Raw genomic sequence first — 11,728 nt, forward strand, 5'->3', positions numbered from 1 at the left:
GAAAAAAATATCCTAGATTTGGACATCTATATAGTTTGTAATTATCCAGAAGAATCGGATTTTTATCGATTCTAGATAGTCTAAAAAAAATTGTTGTTTCCATGAGTACCCAGAGTACCAAAGGAGACGAAAGAGTTAAAAGCCATGAGTTGAAGTATTCGGCAAAACTGGAAAGCTTTACCACCCTTTTTGCTAATTATTTACAAGTCAATAAAAAATTTAAATGTATATTTTTTGTTTTGTAAAATGCCAAAATTAATTTTACGACAGTTGTCTGCATCTTTATGGGTTCGATTATAGCCCTATTCAAGAAATCTTTTTTTAAAGCTTATACTATTTCTTTTAATAAATTAATAAAGACGCAAGATTATGATGTTACTTGTCCGAGGGTTTGATCAACTTTCCGATCATCATTTGTGACTATTTATTCAGGTTTAATTTTTTTGTGGAATCCATGCAATTCACCCCGAAGCTATGGAATTTTGTCAACGCTGAAATTGTGAAAATGCATATGAAAAATTTTATGATGTTTATAAACGTAGTCTCCCAAAAAAAAAGACGAAATAAGGTACTTTAGGCAATGCTTTGAAGTGAAAAATAATCAGGAATGCTGAATATGTCTCAAGAGATCCCCCTTGAGCACTCAACTGGCCAGTAAATAGAGGAAACAATAATAAATTGAAATAACTTTCAGAAATAGCTTGTTTTTAGGGAAAGAAATTTTAATGTAAATTGCAGGTCACAAATGGTCAACCTTGCTAATAGTTTTTCATGTTAATTTTGGTAAGAAATCAGTCGTTGAAGAGGCATGTGCACCATTTACAGGCAACCTGTTTTGAATATTATTGTATAGAGTTTTTAAATTAGTTATTTTCAGTTATTTCGAGCAAAATAATACTCTTTTTGCTATTTCCTCTACTGTTCTCCCTCATTTTGTTTTTCTTCAATATTTCTACAAAATTCCCCCCAAAACAATTTACATAATTTTTTTTTCTACTGTACTCTTTTCCCTTAGCAATATATTAAAATATAATTGCTAGATTATTTACTTTTGTAATATCACGGAGACAGTGCAACGCGAATATGAAGCAATAAACTTTTTAAATGCACATGCTTTTTTTTCATCGTCTTTCTCCACTTTTTTTTGCGAAATGTTACTCATACACATTCGTACAAAATCTCACTTTTCTTATCAGCACCCCAATAACCGTGCTCAGCAAATTTTTCACAAAGTCAGGCAAGTTGCAAATATTTTTTTTATTGCTTTTGCCGCATTAAATAAAAATTCAATGTGCAAGTTTAATATTGTATAACTTTCATCGGGTGAGATTTTCTTTTTTTTTCACACTGCGGGAATGCAAGAAAATGAATAATATTACAAATGAAAGCTTTACTAAGAGAATGGAGTAACTCTTTTTGAAGTCCTACATTTTGCAGGAAGAGAATAATGATCTTAGGAAATATATTTTAGGTCACGCCCCTTTTAGGACAAATGGCCAACTGATGTAGGGGATGGTTTTGCACCTTCGTAATGTTGCAGCTTCGTAAAAGTTGATTTTTTTCCAAATTACTAAATGAATTTTATCCATGGGCATATAATCTAAAAGCTAGTCCTACATCTAACATTTCCTGACAAACTCGGAAGCCTAGGCCTTTTTTCCTGGGTCCAAAAGGCAAAAATCAAAAAGGAGCCTAAAATCGTAATTCTGACGTGTAATATTTTATGCACTTTTGCACACTGCAAGTGTCTTTTTGAAAAAGCAACTATTCCAATTTATAGAGGGTTTATTAGGGTTAATATTTACCGTGAAAATCTTTTGCTTGAAGGGGGTCGTTTTTGTGGGTGGAGGAAAATTCATAAAAATTACCACCCTTGCAGCTCAGGAAAATTGAATTTTGCAGCTTCGTAAAAACATCTGTCAAAATTACTGACCACCGAATTTGACAATTCCTCACTCTTTTGGGTCACACTATGCATGCCGCTCGGGATATTTGACTCATCAGAGATCCCACTGAATAAATTCACAAGAAAATTGAGATAATAAACAATTTTCACTAAAATCTCAAAGGAAAAGACGCACTTTCCCATCAAAATGAGACTTCATCAGATGTTTTTATTTTACTTCTGTCAAATCAAATATTAAGCCTGAATCTGCTTATGGTAGGTGTGATTCTTTCATTGCCCATTCGGTGCGTTTTGAGAATTTTCCATCCAATTTGCTTTGTTTTCAAGCGGAATTTCTTACATTTTACTTTAAATTAATCAGTGGTAATTCTAAGAATCACTGATGTTCAAAAAATGTTCTGTAAGGCAGATTCGAGACGTTAGAGAAAAACAAGGATTACAATAGGTGTGATTACTACTTTCTGATTTGTGCAGTGATGAACTTAGACTGCTTATGGTAGATGTGATTCTTTAATTGCCACTTCGATGTATTTTGAGTATTTCTCATTCAATTTTCCTTGTTTTAAAGTGGAACTTCCCACATTTCACTTTAAATTGGTGGCTGGTCATTTTTGAAATCAGTTCGGTCTGAAATATGTTCTGTAAGACCCATTGGACGTGTTAGAGAAAATCCGAGGATTACAATAGGTGTGATTATGAGAGAATCTTACTTAACCAAGCTCTTTACTGACTGTCAGAATGCAGGGAAAAAATGATTTTCCGAGTGTCAAAAAACATGTGTTAGAAAAATAGCTTAAAAATTGATTTTTAATGCGTGATACCTCCTACAAATGGTGAAAACAAGTAGATGAAAGTTCCATCTAAGGAGTGATGCCCAAGTTTTTGTGTCCGGTGTAATGTTTTCGGGGAAAATTAGATCTACAGAGGTGGGAAAAAGTGGTACGAAGTTGAGTAACCAGGGCACCTTCGTAAAAAATGCCGCTACATTTTCATTTTCCTGTAGAGGAAAATCCAAGGACTTCCAGGAATTCTGTGAGGCAAAATTATGAACCCAATAAGCAAGAGTTTTTTTTTGATATAGTGATATAATTGATTCGGTGTGTGTGGCATTCAGTAAAAAATCTTAAATCTTGGACTCCTTTTTTAATACGAACCTTCAAAACCTTCCCCTAAATTTGTTTTTGAATTTTTAGTATAACGAAAGGATTCAAAATAAAGGTCCAACAAACGATCCTGTCAGGCCTCAGCAAACAGAATTGCGAACTCTTATGGCCTCTACACACTAGAGAAATTTATATCCATATTGAGGCACATTTCCAACGCTTGTGTAGGAAAAACTCTTCAATATGGACATAAATTTCTCTAGTGTGTAGAGGCCATTAGCTGCGTTTGAGAGGAGGATTCTACGACGGGCGTAACCTATTTTTAAAGGTGGATCTTCCTCAACAAAAATTCAATACAACTCCTCATCTGCAAAATGAAGAACATTCCCAAAAGGTCAAGCCATTCCGCAGGAATCCCTAAATGACTTTTAAACTAAATTACCCTTGGAAATTAGTCAGTGGCTTTAAATGTTCATAAGCAATTTGAGATATGATGTATTTTAATTAATACAAAATAAATTATTATATTTTTCTACGATCTGGGCAAAAATTCAAGTGGAAACCACCTTATAATTTCCTGCCTCAAATTCATTCCACTCAAATCCAGCTGAACACCACCCAAAAATTCATTCTCCTGGAGAGAGTCATGAGACCACACGGTGACCTGAAGCAAACGACTTTGAATGAAATCCAGTGGCATGCGGTATTCGAGCTGCAAAAGAGACCAACATACAAAATATTTGAGCACGAGAAAGATTGCAATTGTGACAATTTTTTTTTGGGAGAAGTGGAAATAAAAATAAAATTAAAAAGAAGAAAAGAAAAACTCGCGAATAATTCGATGAAATGCCGTTCTTTTCACCAAATCTCGCTCTCTTTCTTTTCTTTTCTTTTTCCTCCTCCTCAACTCTCTTACCGTCTCCATGAAGCTGGGGAAGCAATTTTTGCGAACGACTTTTGTCTTGCGTTTTGTTGCTTTTGTAGGGTCAGGTTTCAAGTAGACTTTCACATAAGTGTTCGGTTCTTGGCCACCAGTTGTCAAAGGTAGGGATCGAGCATGATGAACCTACGGCATAAATTTAATTGTTTTACGATGTTTTGTTTTTAAATAAAACCCCCTTCAAAATTAGCCTAGGGAAATTAATATCTGTATTTATTTACTAATTCAAAATACTCCATGTTCTAACACTAAAAACTAACTAAAAACAAATTATATTGCGACATGGAAATAAAATAATTCCAAATCATTATCTATAATATCCAAAATAAGAGCAGCATAGGGGGAAGTAGGCCACCTTTGAATTGGTGTCCCTTTGAAATTAGGGTTTTCTCCTATTTTCAGATTTAATTGAGGCTTATAATAATACAATTTAGCTTTATTATTAGTTGGTCAAGCTAAATTATATCATGGTAAATCCAGTTTCATTTAAAATTGGAGAAAAAACAGTTTCAAAGGTACCCCAATTCAAAGGTGCCCCACTTCTACTTAGACTATTATTAAAATATTTTTTTTATAGGGTAAGTATGCCAAATTCCGGCCGGCTTGCAATTTCGGCCACTTTTTTTTCCTCGAATTTCGAGAAGTTTTAGTTTTTGCGTACTCCACAATGCAATGCGTACGTACTCCACAATGCAAAAACATAACAAAAATGTCGTTTCGACACACGAGATAATGTAAAAAAGACACTGAAAAAATCCTGGGAAGGCAAGGAACTTTAAGATTGAAGGTGGGCGAAATAGGCCACCAACCCTGTGTCTACATTTTTATTTATTTTAAAATGGAATAAGAATGATTTAAGTGAAAATGAAGATGATAAACTGCGTATAAAGTCCCAAGCAACACTCGTTAAAAAGAAGTAACAAAAAATATCAATATGAATTAAAAATATTGCATTTCAAACTTGAGACTTTGGCGCTTGCACGCAACTATGCCGAAATTTGGCACAGTTACCCTCAACTGCGAAAATAATTGGAAATTCTGAGTTAACCCTTCAGCGACTACATAAACTTATTATTTAGCGACAAATTAACATTTTTTACGAATATTTTTATCCATTTTTTTCATTTCACTCGAGCATAACGAGGGAAAATTTGTCTTCTCTAAATTATCACGAAATTTTTAGAGATAATCCAGATGTACATTTCATCTAAATACCGTTATAGGTCCCATTCAATTCTTTGAACGGTGAATAAACTTTCAACTACTGAAATAAAACTTTGAAAGCCTGACAAACTTTAACCGGTATAACTGCTTTTTTTAATTCAAAATTTAATTAACATTAAACCTACCAAGACCCGGTCAAATTGACCGGTTTAAGTTTAAAATTAACACATTTTTAAACGGTACTATGTCACTATCAAACTTTATGAATTTCTTAAAATATGCATGTAATATATTTTTCAATGTTTCAATTTTAATTTTTTCCTCTTTTCCGAGACAAATTTGTTGAGTATCCTACCCTACCGCGGTTTGTCATTTGACCGAAAAACGATCAAAAACGGTCGGTAGGTTTAGTGTTGTATCACTTTTACTCTGAAAGAATCAGGTGCGTAACGCGGCCAACAAAATTTTGGTACAATTTGGTCAAAAAGATGTTATCCCCCAATTTGACGACACTTTCTCCCATTTTATATGGTTAAAAAACACCCTTTTAACAAACTCTTAACAAGAAAGTGACGAAACTTTTTCCAGTGCACGTAAAGCGGTCTCCAGACTAAAGGTTTAGTTCATTTCCCGAAGGTCTCAAAATCCTAAGCATCGAGCAACGTCATTGCTTTTTGAGAACCTAATAGGTTATTTATCTATAATAATCTAATCCTGAGTTCAATTATTCTAAAAATTCTGATTGATAAGGAATTAGAGCAGTTGAGCCATTTATCTAACCTTTAGGTCTGAAGCCGGCTTTAGGGTAAAAGTTAAGATCATTTCTGAATCCGTTTTAATCGGTAAACCTAAAAAACGCTATACTATAGAACTTTTTTAAATATTCGAACTTGTGATTAAAACTTTGAAAGATAAACAGCTTTATTACAAACGAAGAACGCGAAAGTGATATGAAAATTTATAGCATTAACTTCTTTTTGACTATAAAGCAGTTTTCAGACTAGAGGTTTATCCCAATTTCCGAAGGTTTAAAATCTTAAATAGTCAGCAATTTTATTACTTTTAGAGAACCTTATAAGTCATTTATTTTTATATAATCGAATCCTAAGTTATTTTTTCAGCAAGCCATTTTCATTCAACTTATCTTACTAAAGGTTTAGGTTGTCAATAATAAATTTATGATAAGAAAGAATACTTCCATACTAGTAAAAATAAAAAGGTCAAATCGGATCATATTTGATTCTTTGAAAGGATCACTAGTGTCTCTTGAAATTTCATATGCATATTTACTACGATAGATTATTACGCTTAGCCCAAAGTTGACTTTTTCATTGTTTTTATTCGCTTATTCCGGAGTTAAATAAGTGTCAAAACAGGAACACTTTCAAAGGATCCTCGGGGATCTTTTCATTTTTACCAGTGTTCCCAAAGATCTAATAAAAAAATATAGATGAAAAGCATTTAAAAATTTTGACGAATTACGACATTAGCGTTCCATGCTTTACAAAGTGCTCGAACTCGGTTTGATCTAATGAACCGTCTCTTGTGAACTCTCTCTAGTTCACTATAATCTAGTGAACTCTCTAATGAACCGATAACCGATTCATTTTCGGATCATAACCGATTTGAATCGGTTAACAATTGTCAGAAATTCCAAGACCTTTCCAATGAGTCCAAACATGAGCACGTTCGGTTGAGAAAAGCGCTCTAGCCTTTTTAACCTTTGACCTTGAAAACCCTTAGCAATAATTCAACGGTATTTTCGTATAAAGACATAACTTTCGCGTGTATAATCTCTGAAACACATCAGAGAATGAAATATCGTACGATGTGTTTTCGATTAATCTAATAAATATGGTTTTAGATGGATAAGAAGGGATGGAAAGAAAATGAGGGGCATGTTAATGATGCGAAAAGCAAAGGCCGAAGGACTGAAGAACCCAAGTTTTGGTCACAAACCGCTATGTCTCTAGTCGGACGGACAAACAGTATCGCAAGTGCTAGTGACTTTGTCTCCCTCTTGTTCGTAAGCTTTTCTTTAATTCTAATGTTTAAGAATGGTTCTCACCGATCAGATATGGTTGATTGGATCGGTAAAGACCATCCTTAAGATCCTTAATTTCTAGAAGTAAAGAAAAGCATATACGAACAGGAGGGTGTCCAAGTCACCTGCAGGGGCCAAAGTTACCCGTACTTACGGTAACATTATTTCTCAGAAATCGCCTGAAATCCGAAGATATTTTAAGAAAAGTGGGTGAAAGGTGACAATTGGTATTTAGTGGACAGTTCCTAGTCTTTTGATTGATTAATTTTAATTATAACTATATTCGCAATAACCCACATTCCAAACAGTTTTTGGCTCGGAAATGGTTTTTCACTTCTCTCAAATTAAGTCTAGTCTGCTTTCCAATGAAATTATGAAAATTGATATTGCCGCATAAAGCACATAACCAGTGAAGGGATTTCCCTTCGTTTTTACCCAGGGGTTGGAATTGACTCTAAGACGGCGATGGCCACATTGGAAGGAAGCAAAAAGATGAAAATGAGATGAAAATAAAAATTATTGAGGGCTAAAAAAATCGAGAGATTATTACTACTCTCTCGAGAGAGTTCGACCAGTAAAATATCTAATTCACAGGAGGAATCATATTTTAAATAGGTGTAATTAGAAGGAATCACACCTAAAAATGTTCCGCAGTTAATCTAAATGCTTCCAAATAGGAGAACCAAATTTTCCATGAAAAAATTGCTTATTGCTCGAGCACAGTCATTAACATGTTCTAGGCCTTCTGTGAAGAGCCTGTACCTCTTATAAAAATTCTTTTTGCTCGAAATAAACTCCCGTACTGCTGCAGTTAACATTTTAAATGTGGAGCGTTTAATTTAATTTTTTTTGTCACAAAATATAATACAAATTCTGTGATCGATTTTTGTAATTGGCAAAAGAACTAGTGATAGCTATAAAAAGTTTTGCTTGAGGGGCTTAAGGTATTGATAAATATTTATTATTATTATTATTATTATCATTATTATTATATTTAAAAAATAAATAAAACAGTTTGAATTTGAAAAACTCCCGTCAACGTCTTATTCTAAGTTAGTATAAGATCAAAAACAATTGTTCTCACCATAACTGTTAGAGCTCCTCGATGGTACTGCAGAGATAACTTTATCTCCCCGCAATCTCTTTCAGTTGGAACAGATGATCTTGTCTCTAAAATAATTAGTAAACGATAAAAAGAATTATATTTAGCTAATTAGAATGCATTTTTTCCACTTTCTTTTCCTCTACCTTTAACTTTAGCCACATGAATGTCAGCTTCCTGTTGATCACGCAAAAGTGGATGGAAGAAGGTATAGACCAGATCTGAATGAGCAATTTCATCAGCTGAATTGAAAAGGGAAGTCAAGAATGTACGAATCTCAGGCAATCTTCTTTCTGCCACAGTCTTAACATTTGATCGTCCCACGTGAATTCCACTGGGCAAGCTGATAGTTCAGGAATTTGAAATAGAGAGCAATAGACACCTATTTAGTACTTTCCGGATATCAATCCATGTTATATAAATTATATAGTGATATCTGAGGATTAGTCATTTTATGTGCAAACTGTTGGGAGATTGATAAATTTCAATTACGCGCATGAAAATCGATATTATTTATAATCAAATAAGACTCCTCTCTACAGACATTTCTGCGGAGAATATTTAGCAAAGGCAAATTCAACTGAAATTCCAGCCAGATGATGTGTGAGGAATAAAATGCCATAAAGCAAAAAAATATAGGAAAAATTTATACTTTCAGGTGAAATTCTAATACATATTTCCACTGTTGTAATCGTCACAAGTCGGAAAGAGCTCAGAGTAAGGCAGGAGTATGATTTAAGTCCCCGAGACCAGTAATTTGACATTAAACCGTGCGAAAGAATAGCGCATTATATTAGTTATTTTGACTGCAATTTTGGTAATAACCAACATGTTTTTTTTGTGCAATTCTGCAGCTCGTATCCAATGGATTATTTTTGAATTTTAGTATGTTATAGCTGGATCCTAAACCTTTCCATCAATACATCAAAGGTCTAATACTGACAACTAAAACACAGATAATAACAAATCTAATGAAAAAAATCGAAAAATATTCCAATTCTAATTGAAGGAATTTGATTAGAGCCATTTCAAATGAAAGGTTTAAGCTGTAAAAGTTAAAATATGAAATAGTTGGAACTTCGAACAATCGGGATCAATTGTACTATATTAGCAGCAGCTGACTGTTCCGTACTCAAGGCAAAAAATACATCTTTTTTTTTGATAAAAAATTTTTTTTTACAAAGAGATTGTACAAAAGTAAATCAAGCCAGTAACACAAATTAAAGAGAAAACAGAAGGAATTCAATTAATGACGCAAATCTATTCAAAAGCTCCCGCTCACAATTTCGTGCGAGTTCATTCCAAGAAATGACTCCTCCGACAAATAGTGAGCAACGCCAAAATACGACCCACTGATCGCGTAATGAGCAAGCATGAAGACCTTTCGGACGGTCCGCGCTCAATCATCCCCGCAAGATAAGTCGGTTGGCCTGTCCATAACAGACGATAGATAAACTCAACAGTCTGAGACTGAAAATGGTTCAGTAATGTCTGCCTTAGAATCTTAGCGGCCCAAAGGTCGAAGCGGGTAAGGCTAGTCCCCGGCGAGTGACTTTCAAAGTTAAAGCCAATTTCTTACTTTCACATACAAATGCGTATGGGAATTTTTCTGCACTCGTGATCGTTATGCTAACTATTTAAAAAGTGAAAAGTTTTTCCGTACTATAAGTTACCTTTCCGTATGGAGGGATAAATATACTAAATTTTTGTTTTAATAATTTTTTTCCTTGGAGCACTGTGAGCTAAGTCCGAGATCAATTTAGGAATTGGCTTCAAATAACTCTATATACAAAGGCCAACTTGCCAGGCGCTTGGGGTAAGGTCAATCTTACTCAACTCCTTCTTCAGAGCAAAAGCCTCAAGAGACAAATGTGTACGTTATCGTAAGACGTTCTCGTTAAGCGGTATAGATGTCTGTCCGCAAGAGAGATCTGTGCCCTAAGACAGAGATGTATCACATCGCGAATGAATTGCTTAAAACTGAAATTTCGTTCTCTCTCTCGACGTCGAGCAGAGAGGTCGCCCAAGGGAAACGGGCTGTGCTCCCCGGCCAGAGGAGTGGTCTTTTAACTCCTCACCTCTTAGAGGGGGTCTTACCTCCAGCTTTTAAAAGAAAATCGTGAAAAAAAGTGAGAAAAGCTCAAGTTTCATCAATGACGCCCAATTTTTACGATTTTATCAGTGGTACGCAGCGTCGTGGTCGAAAAGGATTTAGCCTATTTCCTTAAAGTTGGGAAACATACAGGAAAATTTTTTTTATCGACATTGGAAAAGTGTTAAGATAAAGTCTAGAATCGCTGAAAAGAGATAGAACGGAGCACCAAATAGCCCAAAGAGGAGAACAACAATTTAACGGGACAGCGGATTGATGTTGGAGAACTTGTTTCCGAACCGAAGTGAAATATTAAGGACTGGTTATTGATGGACTCCCAACCGATGACGTCAGTGCATCTTTTTCGGAGACTTTCTGGAAAATAGAGACATCGTGGCATAGAGGAGGCTCAATGAAGTGCAGGGCCCGCATTCCGGAGACGCCCCCCAATGACATTATTTTGAACCAGTAAAGAAAAAGAAATGTATTCATAGAAACTTGAAATTGAGACAATGTAAGATGTTTTGTAAAGATTTCAGGAGGATTTATATTACGATCAGACTATAACAGAAAACATAGAATTGAAAATGTATCAGAAATACTTGTACAAAATGGCCAACTGGCCCAGTACAATAAATAAATAAATAATAATAATAATAATAATAATAATAATAAAACTGAAATTTAACTCTTTCCGAACCGTAACCATTGAGCCAATTTCGCGATTATTGAGCCTAAACTCAGCACAGGACTTAATCGAGCCTCTGAAAAAAAATAACCTGGATTTTGACATCCTTAGAGTTTGCAATCATCCACCAGAAGTGGATTTTTATCGGTTCTAAATAGCCCAAAAAATTGTATTTTATGGTTCTAGTCTAGGATATCTAAATTTTTCTTTGGGTACTCAGAATCCCAAAATATGCAAGAGTCAAGAAATTTTGAAATATACTAAGATTTTATTCGTCTGTCCATCCATCCATTCGTCCATCTATACATACGACCGTTAGTAAAGCTAGAGACCAAGAAAGCCTAGGCCGTTCACCGTTCACACGACAATGACCTTGAAATCTGCTTTTTAACTGATTCACAAGGTCATATTGTAGAAGTCAATTCTTTTGTTAATATTTTAACGGTCATTATATGAAAATTACCAATCACTTCCACCATCTTGTAACGGAACCGAAAAGAGTAAATTCATGAACAGAAGAGGCAATCTGATTGGTTCGATTAAGAAGACAAAACCACTGAGCTACGTGCGCTAGGCCCAGAAAAGTGGATGATTACTCATAACAGGATCCAGAATAGAAATAGTTGTCACATACATATTCAAAGTATTTCTTCATCGAAAGGGATAAATTGGAAATCGTAGATCTAAAC

At 34.6% G+C, this 11,728-nt stretch overlaps 1 protein-coding gene across 1 annotated transcript in view; it reads right to left on the reverse strand.

Annotated features, from left to right (window-relative positions):
* Positions 1-3,478: 3,478 nt before the first annotated feature.
* LOC129802984 (phosphatidylinositol 4-phosphate 3-kinase C2 domain-containing subunit beta) overlaps positions 3,479-11,728 on the reverse strand; it is a 45,575-nt gene continuing 37,325 nt past the window's right edge. The window contains exons 13-16 of the mRNA XM_055849252.1: positions 8,406-8,602; positions 8,242-8,327; positions 3,926-4,075; positions 3,479-3,721 (exon numbers count right to left, since the gene is read on the reverse strand). Coding sequence (XP_055705227.1) covers positions 3,542-3,721; positions 3,926-4,075; positions 8,242-8,327; positions 8,406-8,602 — 613 coding nt within the window. The 3' untranslated portion in view covers positions 3,479-3,541. The remainder of the gene's footprint in view (positions 3,722-3,925; positions 4,076-8,241; positions 8,328-8,405; positions 8,603-11,728) is intronic.

Source organism: Phlebotomus papatasi, chromosome 2 (genome assembly GCF_024763615.1).
Source record: "Phlebotomus papatasi isolate M1 chromosome 2, Ppap_2.1, whole genome shotgun sequence".
Classification (NCBI taxonomy): domain Eukaryota; kingdom Metazoa; phylum Arthropoda; class Insecta; order Diptera; family Psychodidae; genus Phlebotomus; species Phlebotomus papatasi.